General features: G+C 38.9%; 2 protein-coding genes across 2 annotated transcripts in view; one reads left to right on the top strand and one right to left on the bottom strand.

Annotated features, from left to right (window-relative positions):
• Positions 1 to 3,210, top strand: part of LOC112225104 (G-protein coupled receptor 39) — a 28,942-nt gene extending 25,732 nt beyond the window's left edge. Inside the window, exon 2 of the mRNA XM_024388745.2 lies at positions 1,273 to 3,210. Coding sequence (XP_024244513.1) covers positions 1,273 to 1,775 — 503 coding nt within the window. The 3' untranslated portion in view covers positions 1,776 to 3,210. The remainder of the gene's footprint in view (positions 1 to 1,272) is intronic.
• Positions 3,211 to 11,313: 8,103 nt separating this feature from the next.
• Positions 11,314 to 16,724, bottom strand: part of LOC112225103 (ly6/PLAUR domain-containing protein 1) — a 47,752-nt gene continuing 42,341 nt past the window's right edge. The window contains exon 3 of the mRNA XM_024388743.2: positions 11,314 to 11,934. Within this exon, the coding sequence (XP_024244511.1) occupies positions 11,678 to 11,934 (257 nt within the window). The 3' untranslated portion in view covers positions 11,314 to 11,677. The remainder of the gene's footprint in view (positions 11,935 to 16,724) is intronic.

Below are 16,724 nucleotides of genomic sequence, written 5' to 3'. Positions count from 1 at the left end.
TGAGGTTGGTTCTCCATAGTGAGAGGACACAGGAATGTTGTCCCATTCCTGACACTTGCTACTGTATGACTTTGCCTCATGGTGGATTCACAATTTGGAATAATTCTATAAGATCAATCTGCATTCAAGTCTGCACAAAAAAAAGATGTATAAGCCAAAGGGACCCATATGCAGTGAGATTTGACCAATTTGCATGTGAATTTTTAGATAAGCAGCATAGTATGTACTCGAAATAAGAACAGTGCAGATATGTATGTCTAGAATCAACAACTTCATGTACATGTTGGTAAGCAAACTAAACAGTTTAAATTATTTCAACACTTAAAAAGTGTTAGTTAATTAAACAGTGTTAAACATGCATTGTAACACCTAAAAATAGTTAGACTACAGTATGTTTAATACTTATTTAATTGAAACACTAAAAAATCAATTATGAAGATAGGTAACTGTGTGTGCGGGAGTTATTCTACCACTTTTTCATGCATAACCTATTCATCAGTGTTTTCCCCAAAGAGTACATACAACATTAGCCAGGGAGGAATGTTTCTAGAACCTGAACCTCATCATCACAGAGAACTTATACACTCAATTAATGTTTGTTTTTTTCATTCTTATTAAAACCCCATTTTATTTATTTTGGCAACGATAATGTTCAAACAATGTTTTTCAGCAGTTGCCTTTATTCTGGGGTTTTCTTTTAAAATAATTGTTACACATCAAATAACAGCCCCATGACTGAAAACATAAATTGGATAAAAAGACATTTCCCCGTTGATGTTTTTTCTTTATATGTTGTATAATTTTTACCATTAGAATGGGTACTGTTGTAGTCTTGAGATTCACTAAAACAATCAAGGAGTCAGTAAGAATGTCTAATTACCCTCTCTAATGGACTACTCACTGTCGACTTATAATGCACCTCTTCTACTCTCAACTCCACTTCACTGTGACACAGGGCTGAATAAAATATTTACGTAGCTCATAATTTATTTTCGGATTTCACAGCATTTCAAGCCCTCAATTCATAATCAGTGGACCATTTAGTAGTATGCCAATATGAATATAAATACAACTAAATTATTGAAATGTAATTTGAAATCAACACAATCCCCTAAGAACTAACTGGCTGATTTTTGTACACCAGCACAGACCTCCATGCACTGACATTTATTAGCATTATTCATTAGTCTACTTCCCTATTCTTAATTACTTTACTCTCCCTCTCTCTTCTTCCCCCTCTCTCACTCCCTCTCACTATCCCTCTTTTCTCAGGTTTAATTGTGGGCTCCCTTACCGTCTGCTGGCTTCCCAACCAGGTGCGTCGCCTGATGACCGCCGCCATGCCCAAGTCCAGCTGGACCATGCCCTACTTCCGCAGCTATGTGGCGCTGCACCCTGTGGCCGACACCTTCTTTTACCTCAGCTCCGTGCTTAACCCCTTCCTGTACAACCTCTCCTCCAGCCAATTCCAACAGGTCTTTGTCCAGATGCTGCGCTGCCGCCTCACCATTGAGCATGTCAACAAACGGACTCTGAGGAGCTCAGAGGAAAACTCGACCCGCTCGTTGCGGCCCCTGCTAAAGTCGCTGCGTTGTGGTCATGGTGGCAGGTCTACTCAGACTCAGAGCGTGGAGTTCAAGATGCCTACGTTCACTACCTTACATATTCCTAAGGACACTCCAGCTCCCAGCCCTGAGGAGGCCCTTCCCACAACCGATGAATCACGCTCGATTTCGGTGCGAAAGGGAAATGAGCCTGATGAGACTGAAATATAAGGGGACGCATTCGGTGCTTTGAAGATTATTCAAATCCGAACGAGATGATCCGATCACTATCTGATTGAGATTTGTTGCTTCGACACATGGTAATAACATTTAGTCCGTATTGTGACCAGATTCCCTGGTTCCCTCCCTGTATGCAAATTAATCCAACCTGCCGATATGACACAAACTGTACAAATCGACAAAACAGCGCACTTTTATAGTCAATAGTTTTATACTCTCATCATTACAGCCTAATTTTGTTATCCAAAGTTCAAGACTGAGCGTAATAGCCCACTGGGCAAACCACGTAATTTCAACATGGATAATTGGGTAATATTTGGTTGAGACGTTGAACAATGAGATTGCAACCTTTATTCATCCACTCCAAAGACAGTTGAATTTCCAGTGTTATCACTATGGTTTCAACCATCTGCAATCGGGTTCATGTTATCAATCAACCAACCAGAGTTACAAAGCCTGGGCCTAAAATTGTGTATAAATTATAATTTTGCAATGACATCGAAAAGATGTTAAAAATATTTGTTAGTCTGATGAGTGTAATGCACCTGAAGCATTTATGAAACTACTTCTTCTGGTTAATGATAGGCATGGGCCCATCAAGAAACACTGTTAGAACTGATAAATCCCCATGGCTAGATGATTAAATGAAAAACTGTATGGCTGAGAGGGATGAGGCAAAGGGAATAGCAAATAAGTCTGACAACACAGAAGACTGGCAAACATACAATAAATTGAGAAATCACATAACTAAACCGAAAGACAAATAAACTATACTATGGAACAAAGATAAATGATATAAAGAATGATAGTAAAAAGCTCTGGAGAACTTAAAATGAAATTCTAGGCAAAATAGCAAACTCGGCTCCATACTTCATTGAGGCAGGTGGCTTGTTCATAGCAAAACCTTTTGATATTACCTACCAGTAAGAACTTTTTTGTTGTTGAAAGATTAGCAAACATAGGCATGACAAACAACAAATGCTGAGCCTTCATATTCATGCATAATGGACCAAATAATGAAAGATGAACACTGTAGTTTTGAGTTCCACAATTTGGGTGTGGAAGAGGGGGGGAAATGTTCCTATCTATAAATAAGGACAAACCACCTGGTACCGACAACCTGGATGGTAAATTGCTGAGGTTGGTAGCAAAATAAATTGTGACTCCTGTTTGCCACATCTTCAATTTAAGCCAAGAAGACTCAGACATGGAGGGAGGAAAAGGTCACTCATCTACTCAAGAAGAGCAGAACACCCTTTAATGGTTCAAACAGCTGACCAATTAGCATGTTACAAGTGCATAGCAAACTGACACAAATGACTGATGATTCGCTAAATTCAAATTGTGATTAATTTCAGGAAACTAGGCATATGTCATTACTTCACAGGAGAGCCATTTGAATGTAAACCTTTTTTAAATTTTTATCAAAATGCGTTTTTGGGCAGAAATGCCTTCTGGAACATGTGAACTTTTGTGTGCCTTAATAACAAACTTTTATGCCATCTGTAAATACGAATACAATTGTTAAATTACAAGTTTCAGAAAAAGACAAGAACCTTCCTGCTAGCCATGAGTTTTGAAATCAGTGGAATTGGAGTATGATAGCTAAGGAGATGGAGAAAATTCTGGCGTTTGATTGCAAATATGCAGAGGGAGTCGAAAATAGAACACATAGAAGGTTCTTGTCTTGTATAAAACACCTGTTTCCGGATTACATCTTCAAACTAAGGGCAACCATGGCATCGGAGACAGATGGGGAGAAGCGTCCACACATGTAAACGGGTAAGATAGACTAGCTAGCAACATTTTCAGATATTACATATTTCTAATTTTGTCAGAAAGTTATTTCATTTCAAGTTAAAGCGTACTGTTAGCTAGCTAGCTAACGTTAGCTGACTGGCTCACTAGCTATCGTTACGTGTATGATCTGTGTAGTAATATTATTCTTATCTCAGAGCCATTTGCATTGCTAGTTATAGCCTAATGTTAGATAGCTAGCTATCATTGAACCTGGTTGGTTAGTTACCTGCAAATTCATGCTGGGATTATGGTTCATTGTTTAGCTAGCTAGCTATTTTTTTTACAGACTCCACTATGACAGTAACTATTTCAATAGAATGTTCATGATGTCACTGCGACAACTGTCGATAGACGTAGCTGGTAAATTCACTCTGGCTATCTAGTCTAAGAGCAGTCTCGTCTGAGTGTGCCAGAGCACAGAATAACTGATGAATTTATGAACGCTCAACACCTGTTGAATATGGCCGGTGTCAGTAAACGTTGTAAAAAAAAAGTGTAATTAAATTGTTGCCAGCAGCACAGTTACAGTCACCAATGCTCTGGATAACATATAAACTACCCAACCAGCTCTGCTAGGGAGAGTAAAATGGTCAGCTTGTGCTGTTCTTTCATTTGTGTCTGGAAATAGCTATCAAGCTAGCTAAGGTTAGCCAGTTAGCTTGGGTGCTTGACTGCTGTTTGGTCAGAACGCTCAGATCAACCCTACTCCTCGGCCAGAGCATCCAGTGTGTGCTCTGAACACTCCAAGAGCGAAACACTCTGAGTTTACGAACACCCAGAGCACACTCTGCCTTCTTATGGATTGAGAGTTACCGATCTAATAGAACACAGAGGCTTTTCGTTATGGAAGCCTCTCTCATGTAAATTCAGTTAAGTGTGGTGTACCGTAGGGTAGCCAGCTAGGGCCATTATTGTTGTCTGTTTTTAGTAATGACCTTCTACTGACCTTGAATAAAGCCTGTGTGTCTATGTATGCTGACGACTCAACAGTATACACGTCGGCTGCAAAAGTAAAATAAATAATTTAATAGAGCTCCAGTCAGTTTTAGAATGGGTAACTAACAATCGGCTGGTGTTAAATTAAAACTAGAAGCATATTTTTGGGGGATAAATCACTTAATTTAGATCTGTTATTGCATAATGTGGCGATTGAGCAAGTTGAGGAGACTAAACTGCTGGGTGTAACCCTAGATAGCAAGCAATCATGTTCAAAACATATAGACTCAATTGTTGCTAAAATGGGAAGAGGTTGGTCCATGATACCCTAGGGCGTAGATGCCTTCTTGACATCTCAGTCGACCAGACAGGTCCTACAGGCCATAGTTTTGTTACCTTGACTACTGCCCAACTGTGCAGCAAAAAGGAACATAGGTAAATTGCAGTTGGTTCAGATCAAAGCAGCACATATCGCTCTTAGATGTACACGAAGGGAACATGTCAGTCTCTACTTGCTCAAAGTTGTGAAGCGATTGACTGCATCACTATTGGTCTCTGTGCAAGGTTTTGATGTGTTGAAGGTACCGAATTTTCTGCTCAAGCAGTTAGCACACAGTTTGGACACTCATTGGTACAACACATGACATACAACCAGAGGTCTCTTCACAGTCCCCAGGTCCAGAAGAGGCTGGGAAACGCACAGTATTAAATAGAGACATGACTATATGTAACTTTCTACCACCCCAGGTAACTCAAACTAGCAATAAAACCAGATTTAAAAAACAGATAAAAGAACCTTACTGCACAAAAAGGGGACTGCCTAAATATGTAGGTTGTGTGAAATGTTTTAAATGTATATAGTTCAGTCCTTGACTAATAATATTCTGTACTGTCATGTTTCATGTGGACACCAGGAAGAGTAGCTGCTGTTTTTGCAGCGGCTAATGGGGATCCTAATAAATACCAAATACCAATCTAAAATCTTGCTCCGGTACTTCGGCGTCTAAGAATTTTTTTTTTTAAACCTCCTGCGTTGTGCTAGATGTGTCAATGTGTAGTTCATACATGCATGCCTAATCCATGAGCAGAATTAGTGTTTTATCTCAATTAGCCACAAAAATCCTAGTTTGAAAGAGTATGTTTTCTTGAAGCTGTGCCACGCCATTCTCCCTACATTTCCCCACACGTGGGCCAGCCCCTAGCAATTTCAGTTCTAGCCAATGGGCTTCAGCACCTCGATTTTGAGTGACAAGTTGGCCTGCCCTGCGTTATCCAATGAGGTTGCAGGGTGGACCCAACGGCTCAGTGGACACAACAGAGAGAGAGAGAGAGCAATGACGTGGTGCACATATGTGACATGGTATGCAGTGTTCACAACCAAATTCATATTTATTTTTTGTGCTTTCAACCATTTAAAAGCACATCAAAGTTCAAATGGGAATACAATGTCAGATGTTTTGTTTATTTATGGGATAAATGCCTACATTACCTTGAAAATAATGGATGATGACCGCCTCGTCCCTTTGCGGAGTTCATTTTTCTAAAGTAATGTACAGAATGGTGGCATTTATCACGCTTGTACCACAGTTGCCAAATAAAACAATATGAAAGCACACATTTACTGGTAGAAATACTTTTTATTTATTTATATAAGCGAATTCATGCCTTCTTATCTTTTGGTTGCTAGAGATGCGACCCAGTCATTCGTTCGATATTTGTGAATGCGACCCAGTCATTCGATCTGTATGTTCCATTGCCATGCTCAGTGGCAATGTTCATATCCCTTGCTTGCTGCTAGCTAGCTACAGCTACACAACTTCTTCAGCCAGAATAGCAGTATATTTTATTCTGTTGCGTTTGTTTAAGCTTTTATCCCGCTTATAACACAGTTGCCAAAGAAAACAAAATTATAAGCATACATTTTCCAATACAAATAAAAACATTCCGTTGATATTTTCATCTTTTGGTTGCTTGAGACGTGACCCAGTCGTTTGTTCTAAATGTATGGATACAATGTCTCTGCAAAAACGAAATCTATGTTAGCTTAGCTACATTTTTTAGTCGTTGGACCTGCGTTTATAATGTATCCAATTTCAGTTTGTGTGATTGTTGGTTTAGCTTTCTGTAATTTTGTAGCAAGTACGGTCTGCGTGTAGGCACTTATTGCGTCATGATTGCAAGATGTCCCAATATCTCTTCGAACTGTCCTGTTATCTTGCTTTAATGTACATTCTAGATTGCCGTTCTAGCCAATCAGAAACGAGTATTCAACAACAAAGCGGTCATCAAATAGCAGAACCATGATTGCAGTTGAGATTAAATTAAAATGACATAGTACAAGTGATCATTGTCCTTTGAGATTCTCTACAGATTATTACAGCAATTGTGAAGATCTCCACAGACCTGCGATGACCTATGCATGCTATCGTGAACATGCACGCTTTATGAAGAAATTAATAGTTTGAGGGACCTCAAAATGTGTCCATGGATGTGTTACTCATTTTAAGGTTGAATGTTACATTAGTCTTAACTTTAGACTATTTTCTGTATTACAAAAGTAATATTGAATTGCGTTTGGTTAACACAACCAACTATCAACATTTAAAGAAGATTTATCTACTGCTTAGATGGTACCATCTGAGGCACTGGCTTAATCCCATTCTTTAACCTTTGTTTTTTGGCTAAATTGGAGACGTTAATCCAACAAATAATTGGTTAACAAGTTAGTAGGCTATTTATTGAATTTCATAAGTTATATTGAATTGTGTTTTGTCAATTTAACCAAATATCAACATTTGAAGGAGTCGGACTAAGTCAAATCAAACTTGAAATGCAATTTAAATAAAAGGTTGATTTGATTTAGTGCTATTCTTTAACTGTTGATATTTGGTTGCAGTGACAACCAAACAATTAAATATAATTAAATATCCTTCAATTTAAAATCAACCAGAATTTGAAACCCTAGGCCTATTGTATTGTTTATTTATAGTTGAATTCTGGGGTGAATTAAAACAATAGCTGTTGATGGCTGTGCAAATGCTTTATAGGCCTAAATATACTTTTTTCAAATCCAATACATTTGCTAAGCAGATTCAACGTCACAATGCGTTGACAAATTACTTTCAAACAATGTTGATTCAACCAGTTTGTGCCCAGTGCGAGGCTACTGTCCCGATAACCTCGACCTGTCCACAGCCGTGCAAATAAATATTCAGAGTATCTCTCCCATCCATAAAAAAATTCACCACACAGATGAGCTGAGTATCTGGTGTGTGTACAAAGTACAATTTACTGCACAGTATAAATAAAAATGACATTTAGGACCTAATGCACAGAGTAGAATAGGCTACAAAGTGTATCTCCAAATGACGCAATGCATTATCCAAACAGGTCTGGACACGTTTGTTCTTTACGCATGTATGTTTACATACACTACTGTTCAAAATTTTGGGGTCACTTAGAAATGTCCTTGTTTTTGAAAGAAAAGCACATGTTTTGTCCATTAAAATAACATCAAATTGATACAGTGTAAACATCTTTAATGTTATAAATTAGCATTGTAGCTGGAAACGGCAGATATTTTATGGAATATCTACATTATCAGCAACCATCACTCCTGTGCCACGTTGTGTTAGCTAATCCAAGTTTATCATTTTAAAAGTCTAATTGATAATTAGAAAACCATTTTGCAATTATGTTAGCACAGCTGAAAACTGCTGTGCTCATTAAAGAAGCAATAAAACTGGCCTTCTTTAGACTAGTTGATTATCTAGAGCATCAGCATTTTTGAGTTCAATTACATGCTCAAAATGCCAGAAACAAATAACTTTCTTCTGAAACTCAGTCTATTCTTGTTCTGAGAAATTAAGGCTATTCCATGCGAGAAATTGCCAAGAAACTGAACATCTCGTATAGCGCTGTGTTCTACTCCCTTCATAGAACAGAGCAAACTGGCTTTAAGCAGAATAGAAAGAGGAGTGGGAGGCCTCAGGTGCAAAACTGAGCAAGAGGACAAGTACATTAGAGTGTCTAGTTTAAGATACTCACAAGTCCTCAACTGGCAGCTTCATTAAATAGTACCAGCAAAACACCAGTCTCAACATCAACAATGAAGAGGCAACTCTGCGATGCTGGCCTTCTAGGCAGAGTTGCAAAGAAAAAGAAAAAGACTGGCCAATAAAAATAAAATATTACGATTGACAAAAGAATGCTGGACAGAGGAACTCTGCCTAGAAGGCCAGCATCCCGGAGTCGCCTCTTCACCGGTTGCTGATAATGGGCCTCTGTACGCCTATGTAGATATTCCATTTAAAAAAATCTGCCGTTTCCAGCTACAATAGTCATTTACAACATTAACAATGTATCAATTTGATGTTATTTCAATGGACAAAAAAAATGTGCTTTTCTTTCAAAAACAAGGACATTTCTAAGTGACCTCAAACTTTTGAACAGTAGTGTACGTTGTCTTTATATTATTGTAATCTTGTCTTGAGAATAAACTTTAGTATATACTGTACCTAAAGAGTACCCACAAGAAAGAAAAAAAAGTGACATGTTGGGAGAACGACGTGGTTTTACTTTCCTCCAAATCATTGATAATTCACTAACGGAACCTTAATATGATAACCTACTGTCGGCATGTGGTCACATTATGAAAATGCATGGAAAGTAGCGTCAAATCGATAAAAAGTGCAAAGGAGCAGGCATGCATTGCAAATGGATTTATAAAAGGATTAAAGTGTAAATCTAAAAGTCATCTAAAGTTTCCTTTATATTGAAGCCTACATTAGCGTATATTAGACAGTGGCCGCACTCATGCTCACAAAAAGCTATGTGCTTTTACGCATTAGTTTGGACAATTTCTGCACTTTATTGATAGCTGCAAAATACCCCCAAGCCATAAGACTGCTGAACAATTAATCAAAAGGCTACACGGACAATTTGCATTGATCCCCCATATTACTTCAACTAACCTGTACCCCCGCACATTGACTCAGTACCGGTACCCCCTGTACATAGCCTCGTTATTGTTCTTTTATTGTAACTTTTTTAAAATTTAGTTTATTTCAGTAAATATTTTCTTAACTCTTATTTTCAAAAAAATTGCATTATTGGTTAAGGGCTTGTAAGTAAGCATTTCATGTTGTATTTGGCGCATGTGACAAATACAATTTGATTTGATAAACGTGACAAAATATGCTTCTTGGCTTCGGTTATGAAGTAGAATTGATCGGGTGAGTCAAACACAGTCAAGAATGACTTCTAGGTGACCATGAAAATTGAACCCAAGGAGAGCCACTAAGCTGTCTTCTCTATTACAGTATTCAATCAATCAATCGGAGAGGAATACAGCATATCCTCCAACAAAGACTGCAACAATCTGTCACAAGCTGATAAGTGTGGTGCCTCTACAGACTAAAGACGTGAGGAGTCTAACATATTACATGCAGTCATGCACAGTCAGGATCATTTTTACCAATTTCATCTCATACTGTACATTTTAAAAGTTGGAGCATTGGAAAAGGTTCGTATTGGAAGTGTTGATTACAGTGATTTGTTTCCTTGACAAGAGATAAACACTTCTCCATACTGTAACTCATATTATCACATTCACAAAATTCTCTCAACACTGTTCATCATGACCTGGTGACTGCATTGTACATTGTGTCCAAAGTATTCTTTTCCATTGATTTGCATGGCATCCATAACTGACAACTGACAGAGTTAACGACTTCCTAAAATGGATGTCGTAATACAAAAAATGGTCAGTTACTCTTTGTTGGTTTATTTGTGTTTTTGTTCATTGTGTCTGTAGTCCAGTTCAGCTTTAAAGCATGATTCACAATTAGAGACAACGTTCCCGCTGTCGCAGAGACTCAATCAGAAATGAACATTTGTACAGTAGCACGCAAAATTTAGCACTTCAGCGATACCGATTGAATAGAGCCCTTGCTGTACAAATATACCTCTTCCAGCTCATCTACAAATATACAGTTGAAGTCGGAAGTTTACATACACTTAGCTTGGAGTCATAAAAACTCGTTTTTCAACCACTCCTCAAATTTCTTGTTAACAAACTATAGTTTTGGCAAGTCGGTTAGGACATCTACTTTCTGCATGACAAGTAATTTTTCCAACAATTTTTTAAACAGATTATTTCACTTAATCAAAATTCCAGTGGGTCAGAAGTATACATACACTAAGTTGACTGTGCCTTTAAACAGCTTGGAACATTCCAGAAAATGATGTCATGGCTTTAGAAGCTTCTGATAGGCTAATTGACACCATTTGAGTCAATAGGAGGTGTACCTGTGGATGTATTTCAAGGCCTACCTTCAAACTCAGTGCCTCTTTGCTTGACATCATGGGAAAATCAAAAGAAATCAGCCAACACCTCAGACATTATTTTGTAGACCTCCACAAGTCTGGTTCATCCTTGGGAGGAATTTCCAAATGCCTGAAGGTACCACGTTCATCTGTACAAACAATAGTACGCAAGTATAAACACCATGGGTCCACGCAGCCTTCATGCCTCTCAGGAAGGAAACGTGTTCTGTCTCCTAGAGATGAACGTACTTTGGTGCGAAAAGTGAAAATCAATCCCAGAACAGCAAAAGACCTTGTGAAGATGCTGGAGGAAACAGGTACAAAAGTATCTATATCCACAATAAAATGAGTCCTGCATTGATATAACCTGAAAGGCCGGACAGCAAGGAAGAAGCCACTGCTTCAAAACTGCCATAAAAAAGCCAGACTACAGTTTGCAACTGCACATGGGGACAAAGATCGTACTTTTTGGAGAAATGTCCTCTGGTCTGATCAAACAAAAATAGTTTGGCCATAATGACCATCGTTATGTTAGGAGGAAAAAGGGGGTAAAATGTGACCCATTAGAAGTGATATTGCTCCATGGCCACCTCACTTTCACTCTACAAAGTCCTTTCCTGTGGTGCATATGACTGACACTATAAACATATTTGGGAGGTTCCTTCAGAACCTTTCTTTATTCCTTCAGAACCTTTCCTTATTAAGACATCATCTAAATACAGTGTCTATGTTAGGACAGCGTCATACATCCATTGACGATATGGACACCGTATCAAGCCTCAAATTTTAACCACAGTCTTGATGAGACCAAACCAGCCAATCATAGCCTCTCAGCTGAATATGGAGGGTGGGCGCAGGAGGAAGGGAAGAAAAAGGATGGAGAGGCTGTGTAGTGGGCTTAGGGACGAGGCGGCAGAGGGAACTCTGTTTCTGGAACTCTGTTTCTTCTGACGGGGTCCATTACAGAGAGGAGTGTTGCAGCAGCTGATGCACACTGAGTAGAGCTTCCCTGTGCAGAACTGCTGGTAGCCAGAGGAGGCGATGAGGCAGGCCCCAGACGATGCGCAGGACTTGCGGTAGTGCTTCCCTGGAACAAGAACAGAAACGTAGCCATTAGATGCTGTTTGCGCAGCACGGGTGTAGTGCTGCCAGAGCGCGGGGGAGTGGCACTCCCTCACTTTTTTAAATTTGAGGATACACAGAGCTAGTAAAACTAATAAATACTATTTAAAGGGAAACTTCACTCTGGCTCAGCCACGGCATATAGTCATTACTATATTAACATTATTACGTTATCATAAACATAAAAATGATCGTAACCACAACCTAGAACGAACACATTATCATTTCATTGCAAGATTCGAGATGTTTCGACTTTTTAGGTATTTGGCTGCTCATAGTGAACCACAAAGTCCGGCATTTGTAACGAATGCAGATATACCACTCCTAGATGGGACGTGCCCACAAACTTGGATGATGGCATTGTTTACTTTTACAACACAATAATCTAATTTCTTCTCTAGGCAATTTTTGGGGGAAATTTCTCTAAATTTTGTCACATGCCCATGTTATGTTCTGTGTCTGGCTATGCTAATTACAAACAAGCGCAACATGACTTATGTTTCAGCATTCTACATTCCAGAGATTTACCCCGATGCTGCCAGTGGCTTGCGGCTATCAAGAATGATGTTGCAATGTTCATGATATCGGGCTCTTGAGAATGATTTAGTAAAACATTTTGTCAGGATTAATTTGCTACACATAGTCAGTTGTAGTATAATCATTTTGTGAGAGGACAATGCTTATCTTTTAGACCTCAATGTACATGTAGGCCTGTGGCATACAATGTAGGGAAGACAATTTGCCATATCAGACTGATACTTATGGGGGAATAACCAGTGTTAACAGTACATGCAAAGCATGAAATGCAGTAATCGGTTTGCCCCACGAAGATTTACATGCTAAAATCACCACTGCTAAAACGCAAAACAATGTCATGAAGAAATGGTTCACAGTTGGCAGCTATATTTAAAGATACTATTGTAAATCCACTTATCTCCCCAACTGGTATCAAACATTCAATTCTGAACAAATGAAGTATAGCCTACACCATTATGGCTTTGTGGGCTAAAAACAAGTGGATATCCTACGACAACACAAAGACACTGGGTCATCAAACCTGACTCACATCTTAACAGGACGAACACATCAGTGTAAGTTACATGCAGAGCTGTCAGGTGGTGGAACGCTGTGCTTAAATGCAAGACAATAGCGTTCTCCTTTTAGAAAGTGGCGATTTTAGCATGTAAATCTTCGTGGGGAAATCTAAAAAAAAAAATGGTTTGAGATGCATGCCAGCAAAGCCACAACACAACACTAAACAATATATTAATTGCACTATAACGGTGGCAAACGGCAGTCAAGTAAAACAAGGCATCTGAAAATTGACTTGAAAGAGGCAACAATAGATATTTCTTATTCCAGTACTCACATTCTTTAAAGATGCATTTTACTAAAAAAAAAACATTTTTAAATTCCTGTCAGTTCACTATATCCCCTTATTGTCTCAAAATAGCATTATTTTGCAAATACGAATATCATTACAGCTACCTATCATTATAGCAGACCTGTTCCACTTCCCAAAAAAGTATGTCAAAACGTATCATGAGATCTTTTGCTCTTATTTGATGGTTATCTATTCTTCTGAATAGAAAGTATCCTGCGGCTACAGACTCCACACCAAAGATGACCCAGTTTATTAAAACCATCTTTTTGAAAAACTTGTTGACTTACCTTCACATTTAACTCACAGAGAGAAGTTCTGTGGTACTTAGTGGCGGCATATTTCGGACTCCAATTCTGGCAAAAGCAGCTGAGTGGGTGAATTTCTAACATTTGATATGTCTTTTCATTTAAAGTCCTAAGCCCTAAATTGTTATGACTGTCACCATTACACAATCTATTGACGAACCACAAACATTGTTTCCACGTCATTTAAAAAAAAAAAGAAATGTTATGGTTGAATCAACTTGGAAAAGTGATTGGATTTGCAAAAAGTAATCAACGTAAAAGGAATTTAGTATTTTCTTTCACCCAACTTTTAGCCTAAATCCAATGACATGTTGATATTTTTTGGTTATTTCATGTTGAATTCACATTAGTTGACAACTCAACCGAATAAAAATCAAAACTAGACGTTGAACTGATGTCTATGCCTATAGGGAGACTTCATTTCAGATGACAATATGTTAGAAAAGACACATAAAAAACACTGTCTCGCAAAGTGACAAATGGTTAACTAAGACTTGAAACTATTCCTATTACGATATATTGAATAAGCTAAATATGAGGAACAATATATTATAAATAAAAACTTCAGCTGCAGAAAAGGATGCTGGGGAATATGCTCATTTTTGTGCACATACGTTTCTGAAAATATACTTTAAATATATTTAGTGGACATTTAAGTATACTTTCAAAAAAGTATATTTAAGTATATTTTCTTGAGATATGAAAAAGTATACTCTCAGGAGTGCAATAAACAACCGGTCAACTTTCTCTGCCCTCCTCTGAACAGGAATTCAGAAAGTACAGTGCCTGCCAAAGTATTCATACGCCTTGGATTTATTCAAATGTTGTTAAAAAGTTGGATTAAAATTAATTTAATTGTAATTCTTGTCAACAATGTACACAAAAAAATACTTGAATGTCAAAGTGGAAGATTACTATTTATTTTTTAAAAGATTGATAGAAATTAACTAACTAAAATTGTCATTGCATACATGCTAGAAACACCGTCGGCAGCGATTACATCAGTGAGTCTTCTTGGGTAAATCTTGGGTAAATCTCTAAGAGCTTTACACACCTGGATTATGCAATATAATTCTTCAAGCTCTGTCAAGATGTTGGTGCTCATGCCTACACAGCAATTTTAAAGCAAGCAGATTTTTGTCACAACTGTAACCATTCAGGAACCTCCACTGTCTTCTTGATAAGCAACTCCAGTGTAGATTTGACTGTGTTGTAGGTTACTGTCCTGCTGAAAGGTGAATTCAAATCATATCAAACTTTATTGGTCACATACACATGTTTATCAGAGGTTATTGCGGATGTAGCGAAATGCTTCTGCTTCTAACAAGTAATATCTAAGTATTTCATAACATATACCCAACACACAAATCTAAGTAAAGGAATGGAATTAAGAATATATAAATATATGGACGAGCAATGTCAGAGCGTCATAGACTAAGCTACAGTACAATAGTATAGAATACTGTATATACATATTAGATGAGTAATGCAAGATATGCAAACATTATTAAAGTGACATCAACGTGACTAGTGTTCCATTTATTAAAGTGGCCTATGATTTCAAGTCTGTGTATATAGACAGCAGCCCCGCTGTGCTAGTGATGGCTATTTAACAGTCTGATGGCCTTGACATAGACTGAAAAGCAGCTTCTCTCGGTCCCAGCTAGGATGCACCTGTACTGAGCGCGCCTTCTGGATGATAGCAGGGTGAACAGGCAGTGGCTCAGGTGATTGTTTTCCTTGGTATTTTTGGCCTTTCTGTGACATCCGGTGCTGTTGGTGTCCTGGAGGGAAGGTAGTTTGCCCCCGTTATGCGTTGGACAGACCGCACCACCCTCTGGAGAGCCTTGTGGTTGCGGGTGGTGCAGTTGCCGTACCAGGCGGTGATACAGCCCAACAGGATGCTCTCAATTGTGCATCTGTAGAAGTTTGTGAGGGTTTTAGGTGCCAAGCCAAATTTATTCAGCCTCTGAGGTTGAATAGGTGCTGTTGAGCCTTCTTCACCACACTATCTGTGTGGGTGGACCATTTCAGTTTGTTAGTGATGTGCACGCCAAGGAACTTGAAGCTTTCCACCTTCTGCACGGCAGTCCTGTCGATGTGGATAGGGGAGTGCAACCTCTGCTGTTTCCTGAAGTCCATGATCAGCTCCTTTGTTTTGTTGACATTGAGTGAGCCGTTAATTTCCTGGCACCTCCTCCTTGTAGGCTGTTTCATCATTGTTGGTAATCAGGCATACTACTTTTGCGTCGTCTGTAAACTTCATGAGTTGGAGGCGTGCGTGGTCACGCAGTCATGGGTGAACAAGGAGTACAGGAAAGGGCTGAGCACACACCTTTGTGGTGCCCCTGTGTTGAGGATTTGGCTTTAGTTTCCTACCTTCACCACTTGGCGGCGGCTCGTCAGAAAGTCCAGGACCCAGTTGCAGATAGCGGGGATCATACCCAGGGCCCCAAGCTTAATGATGAGTACTATAGTTTTGAATGCTGAGCTAAATGTATAGTCAATGAACAGCATTCTTACATAGGTATTCCCCTTGTCCAGATGGGATAGGGCAGTGAGATGGTGATTGCATGGTCTGTGGATCTATTGGGGCGGCAAGCAAATTTAAGAGATTCTAGGGTGTCAGGTAAGGTAGAGGTGATATGATCCTGACTCGTCTCTCAAAGCACTTCATGATGACAGTGGTGAGTGCTATGGGGCGATAGTCATTTAGTTCAGTTACCCTTGCTTTCTTGGGTACAGAAATAATGGTGGACATCTTGAAATATGTGGGGACATTGAATATATCCGTAAACACTCCAGCCAGCTGGTCTGCGCATGCTCTGATGACACGACTAGAGATGCCGTCTGGGCTGGCAGCCTTGCGAAGGTTAACACGCTTTAAAGTCACTACACCTTTATGTATTATGCATTATGATTGTATTCCATACCACCAGTAATGCAGTTGTAACTCAAAAAGTGTGTGTTTGATGAGCCGGGTATGTTTGGTCAATATCATTACAATAAATCTCACAACACAAGGCAACGGTGAAACACTCAATTCATATTGCATGAATGACCATA

This window comes from Oncorhynchus tshawytscha, linkage group LG26, assembly GCF_018296145.1.
Source record: "Oncorhynchus tshawytscha isolate Ot180627B linkage group LG26, Otsh_v2.0, whole genome shotgun sequence".
Lineage (NCBI taxonomy): Eukaryota > Metazoa > Chordata > Actinopteri > Salmoniformes > Salmonidae > Oncorhynchus > Oncorhynchus tshawytscha.
The sequence above is the reverse complement of the archived record's forward strand: the minus strand, read 5'-3'. Positions and strand labels throughout refer to the sequence as shown.